This window comes from Balaenoptera physalus, assembly GCF_965194825.1.
Source record: "Balaenoptera physalus genome assembly, chromosome: 8".
In the NCBI taxonomy this organism is placed as follows: domain Eukaryota; kingdom Metazoa; phylum Chordata; class Mammalia; order Artiodactyla; family Balaenopteridae; genus Balaenoptera; species Balaenoptera physalus.
In genome coordinates, this window is record NC_138887.1 from 95385364 (window position 1) to 95411761 (window position 26398).

The 26398-nt window shown below is 40.3% G+C and overlaps 1 protein-coding gene and 1 pseudogene across 5 annotated transcripts in view; one reads left to right on the forward strand and one right to left on the reverse strand.

Annotated features, from left to right (window-relative positions):
- AASS (aminoadipate-semialdehyde synthase) overlaps positions 1-26398 on the reverse strand; it is a 66809-nt gene that overhangs the window by 7229 nt on the left and 33182 nt on the right. For all 4 annotated transcript variants that reach the window (XM_082472292.1, XM_082472294.1, XM_082472291.1 and 1 more), the window contains exons 12-19: positions 22588-22647; positions 22335-22402; positions 19764-19885; positions 19450-19576; positions 15641-15751; positions 15439-15547; positions 13168-13308; positions 7207-7374 (exon numbers count right to left, since the gene is read on the reverse strand). In XM_082472292.1, coding sequence (XP_082328418.1) covers positions 7207-7374; positions 13168-13308; positions 15439-15547; positions 15641-15751; positions 19450-19576; positions 19764-19885; positions 22335-22402; positions 22588-22647 — 906 coding nt within the window. The remainder of the gene's footprint in view (positions 1-7206; positions 7375-13167; positions 13309-15438; positions 15548-15640; positions 15752-19449; positions 19577-19763; positions 19886-22334; positions 22403-22587; positions 22648-26398) is intronic.
- Positions 8-7198, forward strand: LOC309665727 (alpha-N-acetylgalactosaminide alpha-2,6-sialyltransferase 5-like; annotated as a pseudogene). The gene has a single exon. The product of its transcript is annotated as an alpha-N-acetylgalactosaminide alpha-2,6-sialyltransferase 5-like (transcript).

Consider the following 26398-nt stretch of genomic DNA (forward strand, 5'->3'; position numbering starts at 1 on the left):
TGTAACAAGAGTTATTAAGCAATATATAAACATTTGCCTTCAAAGAAAACAATTTTTTTAATTTTTTGAAAATAGGGATCTATTTTTGTAATTCATTTAGAAAAGAGGCTGAAAATAGCCATTTGTATTGCTAGTATTGATGCAGCCACCCTCGGGTTCAAACCGAAATCAGTAGTGTCACAACAGTTCCACTGGTTTACACAAGAGCCCTTGCAAAACTTGGGTCTTTACTTTTGTTTCTGGGTAATGTGCGAGTGGTATTTTCTGACAGCATGAGGGAAAATTTCATCTTGTGTTACATGCTCAGGTCAGCAGAATTGTATTTAATAGAATAGTTGTTCTCTCTCTTATAATGGAAGGAGCTTGTAAGAATATCTCCCAACGAAGATAATCCATTCTACTGATTAAGAGCCATTATCCTAACGTATATAAGGAGCAAGGGAAAAAGGTAGGCATTAGAGAGGTATTTCTAAAATGCCATCACTCTGATAAAAATTCCTCACATGTCCTTCATTCTCTACAGGACAGGCCGAGGTTCTTGGCACGTTATGTAGAACCCATCACAATATAACCTTCCAGCCTGACTCACTAATCATCTTCTCCACCACTCACCATCCTCCAAACAAGCTGCTGTGCTCTTCCAGAGCCCTGGGGCTTGGTGCACACTGCTCCCATGCTTGGAACATGGTAACCCCTCTTTCTCATCTATGAAATGTTTACTTTTCTCTTAAGACCCAGCTCAGCACACACACTGAGCCCCCTAGATGAGTGGGCACTCCCTTCTTCTCTGTATTCCTGTAGCATTTTGTACATACCTCTACGATGGCACTTAACACAAACTGTAATTAATTGTCTATTCAGCTGCTGAACTGCAGGCATAGAAAGTATGTGTATGTGTGTCCTTCATCCCCATGTCCTCACCCCATTATCCATCATTCCAATATGCTGAAAGAGAACAAATGACTGGATGAATAGATTCTGAATGAAGATGAAGTGAAGGAAGATCATAATGTCTGTTCTCCTGTGAGCAAATCCCATTGGGGGCAGGGAGGGAGGGGGGAATGGGAAAGCCCAAATAAGGAGCTTTATAGCCACTGCAGTTGAGAGACAGCAGGTGGGGGGAGGAGGAAGAAGAAGATGAAGAAGAGAAGAAGAAGGGCAGGAAATTATTTCAGGAAGCAGTAAAATTATTAAGATATAAAATAGTTCCTGTTGCCACTGGATATTTCACAATTTAATGTGTGAATTCTCACATGTCTGAACGGCTGTATTATTCAAACTGTTCAAAGTTACTAATTAAAGTATTAAAATTCATTTGCTCTAACCCAATGTAAATATACTTCAAAGAGGTGAAGCAAAAAAGCAATACCCGAGCCTGCTTCTAGGATCTGATGAATGCTGGAGATCCCTTCTTCCAAGGTCTCAAATACTGAGACATTTCTCAGCTATTTCTTCATCTCAGAAATAATTTTATGGTGACCTCTAGAAATGAATTTATTATGTGTACTCATTTATCAGTAAGTACTTAGCAAACTGCTGCCATGTATGAGACTTGTGCTAGGGGCTGAGCCCATAGAGACGAAAAATGCAGTCCCTACCCATGAAGAAACTACAGTCCAGGAGAAGGGTCAGATAAGTTCAACAAATAAGGCCTGGCACATAGTGAGCAAAACCACGACCACTGAGGACCACGATACACTGGGCTATCACAGGTGCTACGACAGAGGTAAACGCCGAGCTAGGGGAGCACGAGGAGGGGAACTCACGTAGATGTCGGGGAGGGGAGTCAAGGAGAGGAAATAAGAAAAATCCTGTAAGGAGATACAAGCTGGGTCTGGAAGGACTCAGGTGACAGGGAGGTGCAGGAGAGAAGTCAAGGTCTCCCTGTCATACTTGGGTGACAGGGTCTCATCTGGAACGCCGGAAAGAATATTCAGGTTACTGAAGGGTTGCTGACACTGCTCAGGACATGAACTCTGTGACATCTTCCATCCTCTGGGGTTCTGTGGGGATGGCTCTCGTCCGTGCACATCCTTGAGAGCTTTAGTTAATTCTTAAATCTCTTAAAATCCTCTATTTCTGGGTCTATATGTTTGGCAGGAGCCTAAATCTATTGGAAAATCCTAACTCCTAAAACCCCTGGGGGGAAAAAAAAAACAGAATCAAGAATCTGCCAGCTCTGGGGACAGTATGGCTGCAATTCACACGAGAATTTCTGCTGGGCTTGAAGGCTTTTGAAGCATCCATGGTTCCTCGATCTCCTTAGGATGTTATCACTGACAATTCATTTAATTCCTAGACAATGAGGACATCACATTCATGAGAGCACAGGTACCACGGAATCTCACAGGGCATCGAGATCTGAAATCAGGTCTCTAGTTTTTAGAGATCTATGTATTTTAGGTACACTGGTTGTAGTGGGTTGAGTAGTGTATCCCTCATAACTCATGGCCACTCAGAACCTCAGAGTATGACCTTATGTGGATCTTTGCAAATACAATTAGTTAAGGATCTCAGTATGAAGCGACCTATATTTAGGGTCCTAAATCCAGTGACTGGTATCCTGATAAGAAGAGGAGAGGACACAGTGATATAAACAAGAGAAGGTGGTATGAGGATGGAGACAAAGAGATGGGACCAGTACGTCTACAAGTTAAAGAACATCAACAATTGCCAGCAACCACCAGAAGTGAGGCGAGAGTGGCAAGGGACAGTTTCTCCCTCGACGCCTCCAGAAGGCTTGCCCTGCCCACACTTTGATTTCAGACTGTGACCTCCTGGAGGGTGAGAGGATAAATTTCTGTTGTTTTCAGTTTGTAGTAATTTATTATAACCACCCTAGGAAACAATTACACTGATTGTCTTAATCTGGTCACACTTGTAACTACTCTTTTGTGATTACAAAACGTGTGCTGGAATCTCTGCAACAGCGGCGCTTCCTGGGTCCCGGGGCGGCTTCCCTGGTGAGTCAGGCGTGGCTGGCCGCTGGGCAAAAATCAGAGCCGCCTCCGCCCCATCACCCACGATGGAAACCCTCCAAGAAAAAGTGGTCCCAGACGCGTGTGCCTGAGGATTCCGCACAAAAGAGGCGCCCAACATGAAGACCCTGGCGCGCCCGGGGGGCTGGCAGTGTGTTTTGCGCTCACCAGCACGTGCACCAGCTTGTCGCTCGTGTACAGCAGCCTCGGCGGCCAGAAGGAGCGGCCCCCGCAGCGGCAGCGGGCAGCGGCGACCGGCAGCGCGCGGCGGTCCGCAGGGAGCAGCCCCCTGCCGCGCCCCGAGGCCCCCGCGCGACCGCGGCCACTGCACGGATACCTTGGCGTGCCGGACCACAGGGAAGATCTCCAACACGTGGCTCAGCACTGGCTGGTTCCCAAGGACGATTGCCCTGGAGCTCTGCGACAGGACCAATGTTTATGGCATGGGGCCCCCAGACTCCTGCAGGGATCCCAATCACCCTTGAGTACCTTCTCACTATTACGAACCTTCTGGACCGGATGAGTGTGCAGTGCACCTCTCCCGTGAGCGAGGACGGAAGGGGAGTCGTCACCGCTTTATCACAGGGAAACGAGCCTTTAAGAACTGGGCACAGACATTCCATTTTCACTTTTTTCAACCAGACCGGAAACCAGAATCGCTTGCTAGAAGTCATCCTGAGAATAAACCTGTGTTCTGAGGAAGGTGTGTGGCCAGACTGAAATCCCAAGTACCCTCTGTATCAGACACCGGGGCCCTGAACTTCCTGAACCACCAGACATGGACGAGGAACAGAACTGGTCGCAGGGAGAGCGTCACTCCTCAAGCAGTGCCATGTACAGATGCCCCGGAGGCCTGACTACAAAGCAGTGCAGTTGGTTTACAAGGGGAAAATTCCAGAACTAATACACCCTAATGAGTGTTGTCCCTTTCAAGACGGGTTACCTTAGGACAGGAACACTCATTGCAATGACGCTGCCATGGCTAAAAACATCTTGGATCTCTTTAAGTATTGCCTTTGAAACTGAGACATGAGCAACTCAACATTAGTGGTATTCCTTTGTAGAAATATCACGTTAAGAGTCATTTTTCTATCAAATTGTATCCTAACCTGAACTTTTGTCATCTGTTGGACTCTGTGTGGTTTGTAAAAAGCAGCCTTGAAAGTATGGACATGACTTCTGAAGAGTACATCTTTACTAAAACTAAAAATAGAATTACCATATGACCCAGCAATCCCATTCCTGGGCATATACCCAGAGAAAAGACATATGCACCCCAATGTTTATTGCAGCACTATTTACAATAGCCAGGTCATGGAAGCAACCTAAATGCCCATCGACAGGCAAATGGATAGAGAAGATGTGGTACATATATACAATGGAATATTACTCAGCCATAAAGAGGAACAAAATTGGGTCATTTGTAGCGATGTGGATGGACCTAGAGACTGTCATACAGAGTGAAGTAAGTCAGAAAGAGAAAAACAAATATCGTGTATTAACGCATATATGTGGAATCTAGAAAAATGGTACAGATGAACTGGTTTGCAAGGCAGAAACAGAGACACAGATGTAGAGAACAAACGTATGGACACCAAGGGGGGAAAGCGGGGGGTTAGGGGGGATGAAATGAGAGATTGAGATTGACATATATACACTAATATGTATAAAATAGATAACTAATAGGAACCTGCTATATAAAAATAAATAAATAAATAAAAATTTTTTAAAAAGGGTACATCTTTACTGACTTTCATAAGCAACTGCCAAATATTTATTTATTGAGAGTTTTTTAGTGTGCTCTAGGCCAGTATTTTTATAGATTATGATTATGTGGTAATTTATCCTTCCTAGTTATTTAATCCTGAATGATGGTTGGAAAAGGCCCGGAACAGGGAGGTGAGTTGCCATGTTCACAGTGCTCATTGTTAGAATGTGATGGTATTTGGCTTGGAAATGTTGCGTTGCATTTTTTGAACCCTCAGGCTTCAAGGACAGCTATGACATTTTCCAAAGTGCAGAAATGCTCCAAATGACAGAATTGAAAACCAAAAACTTTGTCGTTCAAACAAAAAAGATACCAACAAGAGAAACTTAAAGACAATTTGCTTTAGTAATAATTGATGTAGGTCACTTCACTTAAGCCCTAGTTTCCTCTTCTGCAGAATGATATCACTGTACCAGAGGACCTCTTAAGTTTCATTCCAGATCTGAAATTCTCTCAACAAGCCTCTCGTTGACCCATGTAAGGACTTTGCACTTGGAATGATGGAGCTCCCACAGTAGCACGAGCCCTATTTTAGGGGGTCTCCCTGCTACCTATCCCCCTCTTGTGGTTAAAAGCATACTTCCTCCCCAGACCCCATCAGCAGAAATCCATCCCCTGCTTCTCTGGTGCTTCTTGCACCAAAAAGAGTTGGCGGGGGAGAGAATTTTCATGCTTTTCCTTGGCGACAAGAACAAGGAACTGCACTTCTATGCGTTTTTGAGGAGAAGAGAATATAAGGAGATTCCCCACTATACTACTCATTTATCCTATGAACTATTCAGATTCACTCACTGCAAATCTTACATGATGTTCACTGCCGTTCCCTGGTGTTCAGGAGTATAAAGGACTTATTTTATTTAGAACCAAGATCAACTAGTATGAAAGATTTTCATTTACACAAGTAATATTGTTCAAAAATAGCCTTTAAAAAATATACCAATGTTTTCTTTACACATGGCTTAGGAGGCATTAATTTCTCTAATGCCAAATTTGAAGGCACCAGCAAATATTATGTATGGGGACTGACACTGTTTTACAAAACATGACCTGGTTTGTGATTAAAGAACGTTTCTCACATTAAAAAATAAAAAAATTTTTAAAAATGTGTACTGGACATTTGTATTTATGGTCCTAGTAGCGACACCCCATTTTGTGGTAAAAACATTTCAGATTCACTTTGGGGAAAGTGACACTGACTACATCGTCAGCACTGGCGACATAAAACAGGGGCCAAAGCCGATTGGCACCTTTTATTGCACTGACCTCAGGGGCTAATGAGACAAAAACTCTACTTCTGGCTGTGAAGAAGTACTTTTTGTTTCTCACTGGATTTGAACCTAAGAGGATGCCACCATCTTGCCATCCCTGTGAAACAGGGGACACAGCCAATGCTTGAAGGAAGAGCTGAGAGGTGAAGAGAAACTACTACGTGCCAGTGAGGTCACAACCCTCAAACCTCAGTACACCTGAAGCTGACCCTTCACCTGCCCCCCCTTCTCATGAGTCAAAAATTCCCTTTTTGCCCCAGCCACTTTGAGTTGTCTCCTGAAACAGTCAATCAAAAGAGCCCTGAGGGGAGAGCAGCTCGGGGCTCTGTGACCACCTAGAGAGGTGGGATAGGGAGGGTGGGAGGGAGACGCAAGAGGGAGGGGATATGGGAATGTATGTATATGTATAGCTGATTCACTTTGTTATACAACAGAAACTAACACGCCATTGTAAAGCAATTATACTCCAATAAAGATGTTAAAAAAACCCCCAATTTTTAAGTAAAATATTTACATATAGAGTAAAAAAAAAGGAAGAAAGAAAAGAGCCCTGAGAAAACAGATGCCAATCTGGTTTGGTTTTTTTGTTTTTTATACATTACAAAATGATCACCATGATAAGTCAATTACCATCTGTCACCATACAACGATACTACATTATTATTGACTACGTTTCATACCTGTGACTCATTCATTTTGTAACTGGAAATTTGTACCTCTTAATAGCCCTCACTTATTTCCCCTTCCCTCTGGAAGCTACCTGCTTATTCTGTGTATCTGTGACTTTTTAAATTTTTTTTTAACATTTGTTCATTTATTTTGTTTTAAAATTCCACATATAAGTGAAATCATGTGGTATTTGTCTTTCTCTGACTTATTTCATTTAGCATAACACCCTCCAGGTCCATCCATGTTGTTGCAAATGACAAGAGTTCATTCTTTTTTACAACTGAGTGATATTCCACTGCGTGTGTGTGTGTGTGTGTGTGTGTGTATACACCACATCTTCTTTATCCATTCGTCTATTGATGGGCACTTAGCTTGCTTCCTTATCTTGGTTATTGTAAATAGTAAGCATAGGGGTGCCAGTCTGGTTTATCATCTTAATTATTTCAATTATGAAGAAAAATTAAGTGTTCACATCACTTATATCAAAACAGGCAACATGATCATCTCAAATAGAGCCACTTACCTTGTACCTCAGCGTCCCCCGTAATAAAGTGTGAGCAGACGGAATGCCATAAATCTCAGCATATTTGGTACTGTCTCTGTTAGGATAACTTTCCAAATTTAATCCAGGAAAATAATCCATGGGAGTAACCGAATCCAGAAAGGAGACGCCCCCTACCACATTCACAACCTGAGGAACATCGAAAAGGCACACATGGGGTTAAGACAGTGTGTATTCCTCTTTGGATTTACCTGCATTATTTTCATAAGAAAGAAATCCAGGTTTTACAAGAAAGCAATAGGGGATTTGAAAAACATTTTTTAATGAAACTACGCTAATCAACATCCCATATTCAAGCTGTTCTACTAATATCATAATTCACAAGGCCATTGTTCTCCCAAGCTTTAAAATCTGACTTAAAGCATTTCGTTTTTAACTCAGATCTTGTTTCTGATTTTTCCTTGTCCCTGGATGAGATGGCACTGGATTATGTCTCACTAGAGTTTTATTTTGTTTTTAAATAAACAATATGCTATAAGCAACAGATACTCAAAGTGGCTTCTGTGCTCAAACAGCAATGGCCATATTCTCACTCTGTTCTTTCTCTTCACTCCCATCCCCCTTCCTGAATGCTAGCTACATCAGGCACCAGTCTTGCACATCCATTCACACAGCTAGCATTTACGGACCACCTGCTATGTGTGTGCCAGGATCACACCTGGGAATAAGGACAGTGATGAATAAGATTCAACTCCTGCCTCCGTGCAATCCTTTGTTCACTGAACAAGCCTTTACTTAATGTCTACCAAGACCCAGGAGCTGCAGTAGAGCAACAATAAAGTGCTCACAGCCTGGACTAGTCAACCGACGTGTGCATGTTGGGAAATGGAGTGGGGGAGATGCCCTCTCACAAGAAGGGCAATGCAATGAACATACAGTGAAACTCAAAAAAAAATGCTACCTCCTGATCTTACTGCCTCTGAGAAGGTATGTCACCGATTCCCAAGCTCTTCTGATTTCTCAGTAATCGTTGTTCCTACATCTCTACCCCCATCACACACAATCAAAATGCAGTGAAGCATTTTTTTCCGTTAATTTTGATTAAAGGGCTAAATTTTTCTTTCAGTTTGTGAGGTTGATGATCATCCTTGAGATCACGGAAAACATTCTGGAGTAATGAAATCAGGGCTGAGAACCCTGGTGGAACTAGACTTTGTCCTGCTTGCACCACTGGAAACAATCTCTGACCACATCTAAAAGCTGCACGAAACAACACTGCACAAGGGAGCTGGTGACGTACCTTCTGGTGGAGTCTGAGTAATTTGCTCAGAGTCGTCTTCGGCTAAACTTAATGATTCACAGGGTTTATTTGTAGGGAGGTTCTGCGTATGTCGTGGTATGAAAGGGAAAATGGAAAGGTATGTGTATGTATAGCTGAAGCCCCAGAAGGAAACGGGCAGTGCTGACCACAGAGTCACGCCTGGAGGGGCCTCGGCAGTCAAAGGCTCACTTTGAAGGGCACCAAGGACCATCAAAAGTCCCAAGAGTGAGAATCAGAAGGAAGTGAGGAATGCTTTTCACTTAAGTTTCTTGTCAAACTCTTCTGAACTTCACAGTAAGCATTTCCTGAAGAGTCATTTCTGTACTTTTTCTTTAAAACAAATTTCTTCCATCAGGATTTTAAATTTTTTTTAAAAGTCTAATAAAAAGGCAAATGTTTACTTTTAGGGTCTTCCCATCTATCTCTCTTCTACAACCTATGGCAATTCTAAAGTTTGGTTTACTTGTTTGCAGGTTAGGGATTTTTAAAGAAAAATTCAATAAAGACCACTATATTCCAGCACTGTACTAATCAGAAATAAATCAGCTGGTTCCTAAGTCTATCATGAGACCCTTGTAAAGAAAACAGGGAAGTATAAGCTGAATGGTAATGATCCATTTAGAGACTGACGGCTGCTGAAGCAACTTGACCCCAAAATTACCGGGTCATTTGATATCAATTCAGAGTTGTATTTCTAGTGTCCTATCACGGGATTTATTAATAAGCCCCGTCCTATATGACTTAGATAAGAAAGAGAGACATATTTATCCATTTGGCAGAGAATATGCATTTTTTTTGACTCAACAATGATTACATCCAAGACCCACTCCCAGCAGAAACAGTAGCTCATTACTCGCTGCTGCTGCAGACTGCTCTAAGTGTGACTCTGCCCCACACGTGCGCCCACACCCACACGTCCCCCGACCACTGAGAACCACTGACAATAAGCTGGATTACTAAACCAACAAGACATTTAACACAGGCAATATACAGACAAGCATTTATGCAGGCCCAGTGTGTGCCAGGTGCCTTCTATACATTACCTTTAATCCACGCAATAACCCACTTTTCAGAGGTGAAAACTGAGGCTGAGAGAGTCACCCAGGGGCAGATTTAAACCCAGGTCTATTTGACTCCAATGTCCGTGTTCTTTCTACTATACCATACCGTGCCCTTAATTGTGCTCATCTGTGGATCAGTAGTTTGAAAAGGATATTAATTGACTGGGTACAGCATTCCTGATCATGCCACCAGTGATGCACCTGAAAACTGAGTTAAGAATGGCTGCAGGCGGGCTCCCCTGATGGCGCAGTGGTTAAGAATCCGCCTGCCAATGCAGGGGACACTGGTTCGAGCCCTGGTCTGAGAAGATCCCACATGCCATGGAGCAACTAAGCCCATGAGCCACAACTACTGAGCCCGTGAGCCACAACTACTGAAGCCCGTGAGCCACAACTACTGAAGCCCGCGCACCTAGAGCCCATGCTCCGCAACAAGAGAAGCCACTGCAATGAGAAGCCCGTGCACTGCAACAAAGAGTAGCCCCCGCTTGCCGCAACTAGAGAAAGCCCGCGTGCGGCAACGAAGACCCAACACAGCCAAAAATAATAAGTAAAATAAATAAATTAAAAAAAAACAAAAGAATGGCTGCAGGCAATAGAGAGCAGCAGCTACAAAGGGAAGGCTGGGTGCTGCAGTCAAGGGAGGGGCAGGCAACAGGAAGGGAGCCAGAAAACCTATCTCAAAGCTGGGTTTGCAGAGCAAGCAGGCTCCTCACTTAGTGTATTTGTTTAGCTTGGGAGTGGCTTGGGATAGGAGGCTGAAGGAGATGATGGCGAAGGTCTGCCACGTCACCCCCAGGTGTCACCAATGTCCCACCACCCACGGAGGGAACAGAACTCAGAGAAGACACAGTCACTGGCTCCAAACATGTGGAAGGAAATCAGATGCATTAGAAACAGGATGAGAAGTTAGAAGTTAGCAACAGTACCAGAGGTAGATCTCATTGTCCTACATCCTTGCAGTTATTTCCAATGAGATACATCCTAATTCCTAGGCCACTGTCTGAGTTGCTGGAAAAGTTTAAGGTTTCATCTTAAAGCAGAAGCCAGAGAAGTCACCTGGCTCCCCCGTGATGCTTCTGTGTATTACATAAGGCCTGCTCCATGGTGGAGGGTGATGGTGACAGAGGCGATGGAGGGACAAGAGAGGTTTTGAGATGTTTAACAATCTGGGTTAAGAGACAGACTGACACACTTGAATTACTGAGTGAATAATACAGCATCCGGAAAAAATGTTAGACACAGACAACCGAAGTGTGGGAGTTCAGAAAAAAGAGTAGTGAACAGGGGCTGGAGTGGTCAGGAAGAGCTGCATCCACAAGAGGAGACCTTGAAAAAAGGATGATTTTAGCAAAGAAAAGAAAAGCATCGCGTTTTCTCTTGGTGTCCTCCGCAGTGTCAGGGAGATGCAAAAAGCACTCCTCTTTTACAAAAGGAGTTCAGGATAAAAGCGAAAAACTTCAAATTCAACAAATATAACTTTTGCTGCCTGAAAATAACCTCTTGCTTTTCCTGAGCTCCTACCACCATTAATTTCTTTATGCAGCTAATAGTTGCTAGGGACTTAGGACATGCCTGATGATCTGCTGTTTAGCAGATTGTAATCTATATGACCTCACTGAGCCCTACTGCAAGAACCCTGCAAGGCTGGTGTGATTATGCTTATCTTCAGGCAAGGAGCCCAAAGCTCAGAGAGATGAAATGATTGTTCTAGTGCCACCCAGCCAGCAATGGCAGAGCTAGAGGACCAAGCCAGACACACTGGTACCAGGTTCCGTGCTCTTTCTGTTGCACACATTGCACTCCACTGACCTTCTCCTTGTTATCATATTTATCTTTTATATGGCCTCCTGAGAATAAGCATTTTGCCCAACTGAAGCAAGAATTCTTCCTGCATTCACATGTGAGTTTATACCAAACATAGGCCAGTCTCTGTTCCATGACTGCAGAAGGTAGGAGGGGCAGTTGAAGAGGAGATCGGCAGTGCCATAGAAAAGGACGTGTGCCTGGTAGAACCTGAGACTGAGACCCAAACCTTCATGATTCTTAGAATTGGAGAACTAGATTGCTTGGCCTTTGGTGACACTGAGGGATGTCAGCACTTGGACCGGAACTCAAGGGTCCTGTTTCATATCCTGAAACGTGTGAATGTGTCTTTCCAGGATCAAGGTCAAGTGTCTTGCTTGTCCAGTAGTGTTTTCAGTGCAGCTGTGGTCCTCTGGTCACTAAATCAGTCCATTTCAAATTCAGCTGCACATTAGAACCATTTGGGAAGTTTTTAAAGACCCCCAAGCCCAAGCAAATCAGAATCTCTGGGGATGAGGCCCAGACATCAGGATTTTTTAAAGTGCCTTGGTGATTCCAGTGTTCAGCCAAGGCTGTGAGCCGCGCTTACAGGTACAGAGGTCAATGGCTGACAGTGACATTCACCTTAAGAAATTCTTTCACTTGATTCCTGTTTTTACACGAAATACATTTAGATCACAGATACACTGAGAACTTATAATACTGCTGCCAGAATAATCTTTTTTAAGACCCACATCTGATCAAGTAATTCATCACTCCCTGCAGAGCTGGGACTATGGTGAGGTGAGTAAGGTGCTTAGGGCACAAAATATAAAGAGGAACCCTTGGTCTAGTTATGTTTGTTCCTAAATGTGAGTCTCCCCTTACAGTTAAGAGCATAAACTGTGAAAGCAGACAGAGGTGATTTGGACACTGCCCAGCACAGTCATGAGCGGCAGTGACTCTGCCAGGCTGGCACCTTCTTATCCCTCGAGGCTGAGCACATCTTCTCTTCCCTGTTCATTTTCCTCTCCCTGACCTCCTCACCAAGGTCAAGTCAAAAGTCAATTGGCCTCTCTTCTGCATCACTGTGGCACTTTAGCATACTTTGGAACGTCTCTCATTGAATTATACCTATTTATTCTACTGTCTGCCTTTCCTGCCATGAAGAGATCTGGTAAAAGAGGGGAAAAAAAGGCTTTAGAGTTAGTTAGATCTGGGTTTGAATCCCAGCTGCATGACTGTGAACATTCTCTTTGCGCCACAGTTTCCTTAGAGTAAAATGATGAAAATAGTACTAAACTCAGAGCGCTCTTACGTTCTGCCACACAGCAGCTGGGAAGAAATATTAGTTTCCTTCCTTGACCCATCACACCTTCCATTCCGAGAGCCACCCCCATTCTAGTTGTGAGTACTCTGAGATCAGAAACTTCATTCAGCATGACAAACTTTAGTGCCTTGGCCCAAGTCTAGCACATAGTAGGGACTCAGTAAATGTTTGTCAGTCTGAAATAAACTGCAAGATGACCAGTAGTTACGCATGCAGAGAAGTTAAGAAGTGAGTGTTTCAACGGCAGAAACAACTTGCAAGAGGGCGAAGAGGAAAGAATGAGCCTGGGCTTTGCTGGGAACCGTGAGGAGACCACACGGAATGGAACAGAAAACACACACTGGGAAACAGTGCAGGAGGAGAGAACGGAGGGCAAGCGGCACAGCCAGCATTAAAGGGCCTTGGTATCGGGGAGAAAGTGTGTGGACTTTCTTAGGCAGTTATTGCAGGTTTGTATCTCTAAAGCTTTGATGATGAGCCTTCACCTTTCCATTGAGCAGGTAGGTGGCGGGCTGCATTATGTTCATCAAAACTCCCACTGGACTCCAGCTAAATTTGTATCTCAAAGGATTGTCTGAATGTTCAGGGGCTGGAAGGCCACCGCAGTAGGAAACATAAGATTCAATCTGTAAAATAAAGTATCAATAAATTAGGGAAATTAACAATTAGTTACGGAGAATAATCTAGCCTAATCTATCCGAGTAATTAATTGAGTACAATGACACAAATAAGGTAAACCTGTTACAGTTTCTCCTTTCTTAAAGTTACAGAGGCTTTCAAAAATACATCCTTAAAGTCAAACACCATTTGATTAAGTCAGTTTATTTATATATATATATATATATATGTATGTTTATATATGTATTTATATTTTTTAATCATCTAGAGATTGTGGCTAACATTTTGCTCCATTAAAAATCCAACTATTAGTTCAATTCTGCTTGGTCAGTGCCTCCTGACTTTTAATTCAAATTATATACTTCATTATAATTTGATTATATATGTATAATTATTAGTATTAATTAATATGTGATTAATATAAAATATTATTACTTGATATGATATATAATTTAATTAATTTGATTCTATATTTGATTATATATATTACATATGTGTGTGTGTATATATATATAACCTGTTTTATGTTATATATATATTATATTAGGTTAGGTTTAATCTGAGTCATCACATTTTCATGTCCAATAGTTCTTTCTTATGTGTAAAAGATACTTTATATACCAACAGGTTGATAATATTACAAAGAATTTTTCCACTTTTAAAAGTCAAACCTTATTATAGAAACTCCAAAGCAGTCTAAAATCTTTTATCAAACCAAAATATATATTATAGTAGCATCTATTTCTCTAAAAATCTATTGTTAAGGCTTGGACTTTTTTTTTACCATACAAATATTTCTGCAGTTTCAAAATTTTACTTGAAATTTCTAGTCAATGTATGAGTTAGAATATAGCAGTTTCTTCTCAAAATAGACTAAAGACCCTAAATGTAACACCAGAAACCATGAAACTCCTAAAGGAAAACATAGGCAGAACACTCTTTGACACAAATTGCAGCAATGTTTTTTTGGATCTGTCTCCCAAAGCAAAGGAAATAAAAGCAAAAATAAACAAATGGGACCTAATTAAACTTAAAAGCTTTTGCACAGCAAAGGAAACCATCCACAAAGCAAAAAGACAATCTACTGAATGGGAGAAAATATTTGCAAATGATATGACTGATAAGGGGTTAATATTCAAAATATAAAAATAGCTCATATAACTTAACATCAAAAAACAAACAACCTGATTAAAGAATGGGCAGAAGACCTGAATAGACATTTTTCCAAAGAAGAAATGCAGATGGCCAACAGGCACATGAAAAGATGCTCAACATTGTTAATCATCAGGGAAATGCAAATCAAAACCACAGTGAGATATCACTTCACACATGTCAGAGTGGCTGTCATCAATAAGAACACAAATAACAAATATTGGTGAGGATGTGGAGAAAAGGGAACCTTCATACACTATTGGTGGGAATGTAAATTGGTGCAGCCACTGTGAAAAACAGCACAGAGGTTTCTCAAAAAACTAAAAATAGAACTACCACATGACCCAGCAATCCCACTCCTGGGTATATATCTGAAAAAAACAAAAACACTAATTTGAAAAGATACATGCACCCCAATGTTCATAGCAGCATTATTTACAATTGCCAAGATATGGAAGCAACCTAAGTGCCCATTAACAGATGAATGGATAAAGAAGATGTGGTACATATATACAATGGAATACTATTCAGCCATAAAAAAGAATGAGATTTTTCCATTGCAACAACATGGATGGACTTGTAGGGTACTATGCTAAGTGAAATAAGCAGACAGAGAAAGGCAAATACTGTATGATATCACTTATATGTGGAATCTAAAAAATACAACAAACTAGTAAATACAACAAAAAAGAAGCAGAGTCACAGATATAGAGAACAAACTGGTGGTTACCAATGGGGAGAGGGAAGGGAGGAGGGGTAGAGGATTAAGAGGTACAAACTATTATGCATAAAATAAGCTACAAGGAATATATCCAACACAGGGAATATAGCCAACATTTTAAAATAATTATAAATGGAGTATAACCTTTAAAAAAAGAATACAGTAGTTTCTTTAATCAGAATTATAGAAAGATTATTTCTGTACACAAAAATCTGGACCTCTTAATATTTTCCTAAATGGATCTTTGGGTGTCAGTTGGGCTCACCGTGGCTCCCACTTCTTTGGCCTTATCTATTGTTTCCATTGCCAACATATGATCAAGACCAGGGTCCAATCCCAATTCGCCAATGATTGTGATGCCAGCATCTTCCACACTGAAAGAGGTGGAAAGAGAAGGAAGGAAAATTTGGATAGAAAATAAAAACAATTCCATGGAGCTACTTTGTTGAAAACCTACTGAAACTTACCTCTTTTCTAATTCTTTTAGCACCGGGGTGATGTAGCTTGCAGTGATCATGTTGACCTTGCTTGCAATGCATGCCTTGGCCACAAGAGGATGCAATACATAAGGCAACAAGCTTAAAAACAGGAGAAACTAGTCAGAAACTTTCTTTTCCAACCGTCCCTCCAATGTACCTTGAACTGCACTAAAGTGAAGACATCACACTGATTATTCTCTCAGAGATGATCAATGACTCCTTGAAGACTACAGAATAAATTCATCCTGTTATCATATTTAAAACTCTCCACAATATGACCTTCACTTAACCTCTCTATTTTTCCTCCTTGCATCTCCTTCATAAACCATATATGGGGACCACAGAAGCTATTGTAATTCTCTACTCACAGTCTTTACTCTTCCATTTGTGAACCTTTACTCTCACCGTGTCTTCCACTTGAAATAGTCCCTCACCCACCCACCCCCATCCAGATCATACCTTCCTTAAAGAAATGTCTGAAAAGGTAACTCCTCCAAGAAGCTTTCCCAGATTCCCCCAAATCCAGATCTTCCTCTGTATGCACTCAGCTATCCCTTTGTAACATTTAGTGGACTTTATTCTACTCATCCTTATATTTCTATGATTTTCTGTCTTGGGTCCCCTAGTAAAAGGTAAGGTTGCTATTCTTTTTACGTCCACATCTCCCAAATGGCTATCACTAAACTAAGTCAAAGTGACCCATATGTTACATTAAAGAGTAGAGTCTAGGAAAGGCCAGGGGAAGAAATAAGTTTCAATGGTATTGTTAGGTGTAAAAGCTATCGAAACAGCTAAATGTCTATATGGTGAGCAAAAACTGAAACTGTACTCAAAACTCAACTTTGGGTCTTCTAAGAATCTGGCTCTGGTGTTTTACTTTGGTGCTAGGACTACACAATCACAAAAAAGTGAATTTCCATAAATTTACATATAAATGAGTATATTCAGATTCTATCCAAGAAATAACAAGCATCCTGTCAATCACATAGTAATATTTAAGTTCTACTAGCTTATTGCCTATTTGGCAAAGCAATCTACACAGTACCAATGAAAATATAAATACAAACTTATAAACATTATTACAGTATATCACTGTACTTGTTAAATTCCTCCTGTTTATTTCATATTTTCTCTATTTCACATAAAACTAAACAATAAAACCACCTCTCAGGCACTTATTCCTCCTCAGGTTAATAGAACAGAGTATTGTTAGTTAGATTTATTATCATGCAGAATAAAATTGGGTACATATTTTGCCAGTAACAATATGAAAGCCCTTGATCTCTGTTTTTTGGCTTTTTTAATCAAAAATAATTATTACTAAATATGGTAGCCCTTTAAAAGCCAATGAACAAAATACTTGCAAAACTCTTAGTTGGAAAAGTATTAATAGAAAATGTTCAGTGGCATCATCTTAAAGGTTAGTGGGGATTTTTTGTCACATTCTCCACTTTGAAAACCTGCCTGATTAAAAATTTTATCCAGATCTAATAATATTTTTAAATTTGGGCATTATCAGCACTAACCTAATAATATGCTGAGAACTAGAATAATAGAACTTTGATTGATGGTGCCTATTTTGGACAAAGGGATTAGAGTTCATAATTCATTGTGTATGTAATATAGCAACTACTCAAGAGGACGTAATTAATCCAAATAGTTGGAAATGCCACTTGTGAAAACATACACAAAATACACAACTAATTTTCAAAGTAATTTATCAAACTCAATTCCTACTTTGCATTAAATCATTAAAAACCAGAACTGCAAATTAAAACCATGAGAATTTGACATATTATAAAATTTTTGTGAAACATATTCTTCACTCATTTTACTTTGATAGTCCCTAACATTGTGTTTACATCAAAACATTCTTTCTCCAACTTAAAAAATGAAAAGCTATTAAGAAACACTACAGGAATGTTTAACAGCATTTCCACTATTCACCACAGAAACTCAACCAACTGAGAAAAGTGAAATATAAAACAGATTTTGCTCATGCTAAATCTTATTGAAGGTCACCAAGTCACGGAATTCTAAATTTTACACCTGTTAATAGATTATTATCGTGTCCATTATCTTGTCATATTTTGCTTCTGATTTTGTTCAAAATGTGTTTTGTTATGTTCTTTTCTTTTTTTTATCAAAAAACAATGTTATGTTTAGGTACCTATGTGTGGCAAAACAAATTCTCTTTGTTTTATTCAGTAGGCTAGAATTTTCAGTTTTGAATAAGGACTTACTTTCATAATTATAACCTGACAGACAAGATTTATTGGTTATTGATAAATTTTTGCTGAAAAATAATTAATGCACATTAAATTTTTATAAATTGAATAATGTTTTTAAGTGCCCAAAGTGAGTCTATATTAAGAGATAATGCAAAAGTTCCCACTTAGCATTACCTTTCTTTGTGTCTGTTTTCCAACACCCCCTTTTTTTTTTTTTTAAGATTGATTGATTGATTGATTGATTGCTATGTTGGGTCTTCGTTTCTGTGCTAGGGCTTTCTCTAGTTGTGGCAAGCGGGGGCCACTCTTCATCGCGGTGCGCGGGCCTCTCACTATCGCGGCCTCTCTTGTTGCGGAGCACAGGCTCCAGACGTGCAGGCTCAGTAGTTGTGGCTCACGGGCCTAGTTGCTCCGCGGCATGTGGGATCTTCCCAGACCAGGGCTCGAACCCGTGTCCCCTGCATTGGCAGGCAGATTCTTAACCACTGCGCCACCAGGGAAGCCCCCCCCCCTTTTTTAAGGAGGAAATCACAGAACTTCCTCCAGAGATATCATTTGAATCTGATCTAACTATGAAAGTCATCTAATTATGAAAGCAGGTTAACTTTCTTCCTTCCATCTTGGAAAAATTATATTCTAAGAATAAATGGCTTAGTCTTATCACTTTGGTATTTTCAAAATGAAGTATCTAGCCTTCATTTTGTAGCCCTGTATCTAGAAGTTAGATCTGCATTTGTATTAGATAGTAATGAATGATATATTTCAAGATATGTTCCTCTGCTCAGGCTAAAAATGGTCATAGGGCTAGAGAATCTACTCACTTTCATTTAAGCTTTATAAGTCTAAAGGAAAAAATAGCCACCAAAATATAAGTCATTAGTGCCTCATGACCCAGCAATTCCACTTCTAGGTAAATACCCAACAGAAATGTGTGTATATGGTAACCAAAAGACAAATACTAAATTGTTCATGGCAGCACTATTCATAATAGCCAAATTCTGGAAACAACCTAGACATTCATCAGCAGTCAAATGGATAATAATAGTATATTCGCATAATGGAATATTACACAGTAAAGAGAATAAACTACAATTACAGACAACAACACAAATGACTCTCACAATCACAATGCTGAAGAAAGAAGGCAGCCACAAATGAGGACATACTGAAAGATTCCGACTGTACAAGTTGAAAACTAGCAGAAACTAATCTCTGTGTTAGAAGCCAGGACAGTGCTTACCCTTGAAGGATGGGGCTGGTAGTAAAAAGGGGCACAAGCAGCACTTCTTGGTTACTATTATATTCTGTTTCTGATGTGGATGATGGTTACACCATGTGTTCACTTTGTGAAAATTCTTTGAACTACAAACTTACGATTTGTGCACTTTCCTGGATGCACACGTGAGTTTAAAAGTTTACTGAGAGAAGAGAAGAGGAGAGAAGGGGGAAGGGAAGACAGGGGAGAGGAGGGGAGAAGAGAAGAGTGGAGAGGAGAAAAAATAAGGAAAGAGAAGTAACAGCAACAACAACAAAATGTATGGCAATCATTTCTTACTATTTACTAACCTGATGACAAGATCCTGCGTTGCCACCAAGGAGCTCAACTTCACTTCTTGTTTACCAACGTACAGGCTAACAGGATTAATATTATATTTCTTGCCTAACTGTTCGATTTGATTCTTCATGTCAGAACCTATTCAAGAATTTAAAAGTCCAATCTTTAGATTTCCTTTCACTAGTCAGAGAGTAAAACACATTTTAACATCTCCAAAAATAATTTTTCAGAGTTTAGAAACAAGATAGTCATCTAAAATTCACAGAGTAGCCATGTTTTGAAATCAATTTTACTTCCTCTTCTTTAAAAATTGGGGCTTATTTACCTACTGTTATTTCTATATTGTCATCCCTCGACAGGTATTCCAACACTGGCTCAGATACGTAACCAGATCCAAGAACCAAGACCTTTTTCTTGGTGCCCACTGAAAGTGACTGAACACGTTCCCTATAAATAAAAGGGGGGGGGGAGGGAATTTTAACCAAAAAAACATTTCAAATAACAAAATGTTGCTGTCCCCAAACCAAACTAAAACTTAGACTGTGAAGCGATATTTTTTTCCCACACTTCTTACAGTAAGAACCTCAACAGGAGTTCCCAATACCAACATTTTTCATTATTTTAGATCTTGTATGATGAACAACAGACCCTGAGATCTTTGAGGTGTATGAGTTCCCTATACCACTAGTGAGGTGCAGATGCTGGACCAGCGCCTGGCTACCCACAACTGAGTAACTTGGTGTCACACTTTATCCTTCCAGGGGACATGATTCAAAATCATGCTGGGGGCCTTATATCAGAACCTTATTTACTCCTCACAACAATCCGAGAAGAAAACGATCTGAGGAGGAGATTATTATCATATCAGACACTGTCTTGTGACTTATCTTCAGGGTCACTTGAAAACAGTTAAAACCGTAATTTTGAAATCACAAATGCCATGGGTTAAATGTAGAAACCTACGTAAGATGAGTCACTAGGCAGAACTTTAATTCTTGAATTTTTCTGTTGTTGGAATTTGTGCCTTCCTGACAGCTAACTCTTTGTCTTTCCTGCAAACTCTGACCTCCAAGACAGTGACTGAGTCTTAGCTGTCTTTATAAACCCACTATTGCTCACTGCGTTTTGCCTTAAAGATGGAAGATCCTCATTAAAAGTCTTTTGAATCAGATTCCCAGATAACATTATAAAACCATGGAAATGGCTTGGTGACAGGGACTTAAGCAGAAAGCTCTGTTGCTGGAATCTTTTAGGCCAGGATGTCTCTCAAACTTTAACCTTTATTTAACTTCACTTCATTTCATTAATTATAAGTGAATAAAAATAAATTTAAATATAGAATGTTCCTGCCCCCTCTTCACCCCCAGCACTCATATTACTGATGAAGGGAGGACGCCTTAACTCCCACCCCCATCCCATCTCACCTCCCAGAAAGAAACACTATTACAGATCCTCTCTAACAGCACTTTCTGTACTTTGTGTAATTGAAACACATTATTTTGATGTCCAAAAAATAAAATGTTCAAAATACATTTTTAAGAACTCGTTCCTAGATTTTAATACCGTCCACCCCATCAGCAACCCCAAAGCGCTCCAGGTTAATAATCACTGTGCTAAGGAACGAAGAGAACAAAAGAACAAGGCAGGGATTCAAGATAACTCCAATTTCCTTCCAAAATGCAGTCTTCATTTTCAGTCTCTTGGCACAGGGTTCTACCTGGGAAGGAGGGCAGGAAGTCCTAGCAGTTGGGGCCAGCAGACCTGCCACTATGTGAAATATGGTGTGTAAAGAGCGACTGGCCATGTTAGACACGTCATTGGGATTAGTAATGTAAGAAAGAGATCATCTGATGACGAAAAATCAAAGATACACAGAACTATGAAAAACAAATATATGCAGTTTCCCCTATATGACACTCTCCTATGGAGTTATAGAACTAGTTGCTTTTTTAAAAAACAAATTATACACTCTTGTATCATGCCAGAATATTTCACTGACACACAAAAAATTACTGTAAGCTAACAAACACATTTGGAAAAGGCGTAACAGTAGTACTTGATCTGGTCATATCTCTTATTTACTTCTTATAGGTGGAAAAACTGAGAAAGAAGATCAGGCAGTTTGTTTGTTTGTTTTTAATTTTCCCACTCTGGCTTCTCCTGAGAATTCAGTGCATGGGTTATTTTTTTTAATGTGAATAGACCAGTGGAGCAGATATAAACACGGATCAAGTGCAATCAGTTGGAGACCAGAACATTCCAAAGAAATGTCAATGTTTCCAAACTTGGAGTAGTAAAACCAATTATAGAAACCAGGGCCTTAGCTAAGTATCTTCCTAAGAGAACTGTTCTCTCCAGTAGATTTGCCACATTACTTCCTGACACTTTCCTCCTAGTAAGAATCCCCAGGGAAAACTGACCTCTCACGATTTTCTTTCTTCACTACTTTTCTTAATTTCTAACCAAAAGCCCACTTTGCCAAGTATTATCCTAAACAAAAGAGAGTCCAAATCCTCAACTAAAAATCAGCCTGAAAGCACCACAGAAAGGGTTAGCAAGCTCATTTTCCTTTGAGAGAATAGCTGAGACATTACAATATGCAAAATGCTGGAGAAAGAACAAAGACAGAGCTTTTGGAGTTTTGCTTACTTACACCCAAGTCTACATGGATAACAGAAAGCCAGAGTGATGCTACAATACTGTTCAAGGGAAAATAATTCACACTGGTTCCAGGCAGTCACTTCGTTTGAATTTCCTATTATTTACAGACATTTTTTTCAATTACATATTGCATAATCCTAGTATCACAAACTCACATGGAAGCATTAAAAAAAGTACTCATGAGATCCAAGATAAGAATAAATGTATTAAACAAGAGGATGTGAATGATGCTTACCTGCTCTCCCGGAGTTTCTGGATATATTTATACTTATTAGACAATGTGCCGTTGGATGTAATCACTGCCTGAATATATACGATACAAGACATTTCTTTAGTCACCACATTTAGTCCCACAAACATGGGCTCATGACTAATAGAGAAAAGAGAGAGTAACAGAGAAAGGCAGGAAGAGAAAAAGGAAAGGGGCAAGGAGCAAGGATAGTGGTGGAAAAAGACATTCATGAAAAGAAATTCTTTTCATAACTTACATCTCGCACCACAGGAGAAAAATTCTGACTTTCAAGAGGCTGTGTCGCGTCTGATAATATCTGAAAAGGAAATGAGATGGGAAAAAGAGAAATGATATTGCAAAGAAGGCTTCTTGCTATTTTATCCATATTAAAATATTAGTCAAAGGAAAAAAAATTAGTTTAGAAAACAGTTTTTTGGAAAATCACTGAATTGTATAAATAATTGGTAAAAGAAGTTTTCTATAAGCAATGAATTCTGCCCCCCCTAAAACATGTTATTTCAGTACAATTTCCAACTCTAAAACCAACATTTAATCATGTTTGCTTACTGGAAGCACAAAAAACTTATGCTTCCCCGCCAGTTAAATGTGCCATGTTGAACATGCTGGTAAATATCATCACACACTTTATAACCATAGTCCTCACTCTGAGGAACTCTACCCCTTGCCAAAGGTTCAGGCTGTTTTATTAGAAGTAGAGAACGGGTCTTCCAGACAAAAGAGCCACCAACCCTACAACAGAGAGTCTCCCTCAGGTCAGTATTAGTTCTATGTATAGGCATATCAGCATTTCAAATGTGTCAAGGAAAATGACTTGACCTAGTAGACTCAAAAAGTCATTCACACTCTTCCCATTATCTGGCAAGAATGAGTCAGATGGCCAACAACAAAAGCCACATCTCTCATGTTAATATCCCAGCATCCCAGTCCTCCTCTTTTCTTCCAAGGTATAGAGTCCTTGAATAGACTGCCAAAGGGTAAAGGTCATATAAGTCAGTATGATTGCTTCTGATGGCCAATGAGACAATCATTCCTTCTTTATCCATAGGTTAAGGTCCAGAGCACTCATCCAACTAAGAAAGTGTAAAATGTACCTACCAGATGCTGGCAGGACAGTATTTGTTTACTGTATTAAAATACATGTAAAACTACTTCCATGTATCTAAAACATAAGACACCTAGGCTCTCTATTGCTGGGATAATGGCAAAGCCAGGGCATTCTTTGGTAAACTGATGAAATGGACACACTTGGGGTCTCCCCACTGCTTGTTTCTCCCAGGCACCTTTGGAGTATTTCCTTCTCAAGCTGACTTCTCCACCTACCAACCCTGTCTACAAGCCAGGAGCCATTAGTAAGTAGACAATGAAATGAGTTCGCACCTCACTCGGTATATGGTTAAACCGCTGAACTCTTGTGTATCTTTTCACTCTCTCTTTGCTCTTTATCTCTAATTCCACAGCTTTATTTAGGCCTTACTGGGACCATGGGAACTACTTTCCACCTCTCTTTCCTCCATTTATCTCCAATCTACAGCACAAATCTGATTATTTCTCCTGTGCCTATTTAAAATAATCCAGTAGCTTTCCGTTGCGTTCAAGTTAGTCTCAGGCTCCTCTACGGTCTGGCTCTGCCTCTCCTGCCTCAACCCTCCCATTGGCCTCACACCCAGCACTTCAGTCCTGCTAACAGTGTGGGGTTGCGTATCTGCATCACGCCCTCACCTGCCTCTGTGCCACACCATGTAGGTGCCTCACATGCTATTCCTCTACCTGGAACTCCTCCTCTTTGGCCTCCAAGAGGCAGCTGAAGAATTGCCTCCTCTGTAAAGCCTTTACCAAAATCTGCCCCCAAGCAGACCTGGAAAGTAGGAACTGCATTTGGCATCTTGCTGTATGCCTACTACATTATAAAATGGTAAATATTCAATAAATACCTTAGTGGATACATGCAATAATTACTTAAAGTTCAATGGATTTTTTTCCCCCAAGGAAACTAATAATTGTCTTGAACTGCAGTCCTCAGAGATGCCAATCTTCATTTCGTTTTTTTTTTTTTTGGCCATGCTACACAGCATGCGGGATCTTAGTTCCCCAACCAGGGATAGAACCTGTGCCCCCTGTAGTGGAAGCTTGGAACTTAACCACTGGACCACCAGGGAAGTCCCTAATAATTGTCTTGAGTCCACCTAAAGAAAGGCAAACATAAAAGACAACAAAAGACTGTTTGATTACTGCATTTAACTGTCTCCCTTGCTAGAATTCAACCACTACAAAACTGCAAGCACAAGCCTCCTGGAACATGTGGTGTGTCTTGTCACTTTCACATATAACACCTTTGAGGCTCATCACTCTTTTTTTTTTTAAATAAATTTATTTTATTTACTTATTTATTTTTGGCTGTGTTGGGTCTTCGTTGCTGCCCTCGGGCTTTCTCTAGTCCCAGCGAGCGGGCGCTATGTGGGTTTCTCATTACGGTGGCTTCTCTTGTTGCGGAGCACGGGCTCTAGGTGTGCAGGCTTCAGTAGTTGTGGCACGCGGGCTCAGTAGTTGTGGCCCACAGGATTAGTTGCTCCGTGGCATGTGGGATCTTCCCGGACGGGGGCTGGAACTTGTGTCCCCTGCACTGGCAGGCGGATTCCTAACCACTACGCCACCAGGGAAGTCCCTCATCAGTCTTTTCTAAATTAATTTCAAGCTATTTATCCTGGTGTTAAGACCCTTTTAACATGGAACCAACATATTTACCTTAAGTCCACCAGACCAGACAACGCACAGAAAGCTTACGTTAAATTACTCCCACCTTTGCTCCCGTCTCCATCACACAGGATGCCTCCCACACCTACGCAAATGAACAGATCCTATACATCTGCCAAGAGCCAGCTCAAATGTCACCTTCCCTAGCTTTCCCAACAGGGCAGATCGTCTCCCTCCACAACATCATTAGCATCTCTCTGATGGCTGTCACATTTCATCTTATGGCAGAGCTGCACACTCCTCTTATCCCCTTCCTGGACCTCATGCTCCTACAGTTCAGAAACTGTGTTTTAATTCTCTTCACTTATATGTGTGCCTTGTTCCAACAGACAAGAAATATCTATTGAATTCAACTGAAACAAAACTTCCATATTGGTTCAAAATGATATCCTGTGCCTTGCAATGCTACAGGGTCCATAGGGACCTCAAGTCAAAAAGGAAAATCTGTGGGAAATAGGACAGTGCATATACAGGCATACCTTGTTCTATTGTGTTCAGTTTACTGTGGTTTACAGATACTGATTTTTTTTTTTTAATTTTTTTTTTTTTACACATTGAAGGTTTGTGGCAACCCTGTGTCAGGCAAGTCTATCAGTACCATTATTCCAAAAGCATTTGCTCACTTCATGTCTCTGTGTCACATTTTGGTAACTCTCCCAATATTTCAAAATTTTTCATTATTAACATTTTTGTTAAGCTGATCTGTGATCAGTGATATTTAATGTTATTATTGCAAAAAGATAATGACGCACTGAAGGCTCAGATGATGGTTAACATATTTTAGCAATAAAGTATTTTTTTAATTGAAGTAGAGTTGATATACAATATTGTATTTCTTAATTAAGGTATGTACATTTTCCTTAGACTTAATGCTATTGCACACTTAATAGACTACAGTATAGTTTAAACATAACTTGTATATGCACTGGGAAATCAAAAAATTTGTGTGACTCACTTTATTGTGATATTCACTTTATTGCAGTGGTCCGAAACTAAACCCACAATATCTCTGAGGTACTTTAAGTATAGCTCCCATACCGTTATCAGAAAAGAATACAGAAAATATACTTAATTTTTTAGTGGTAAGCAGATACACATATGATTAAAACTACATAGAGATACTCATCAGTTTTCAAAAATGTCCAGTGCTCAAAGATAGGCTGAGATAGATGTCTCCAAGACAATCCCACCACACTGTTTGGAAGACCTTAGTGACATATAAAAGGAAGAAGCTGTGACAATTTAGGGAAGTTGGCTTTGTCAACAGACATCTAAGCACTTTTCTTAGATGTAGT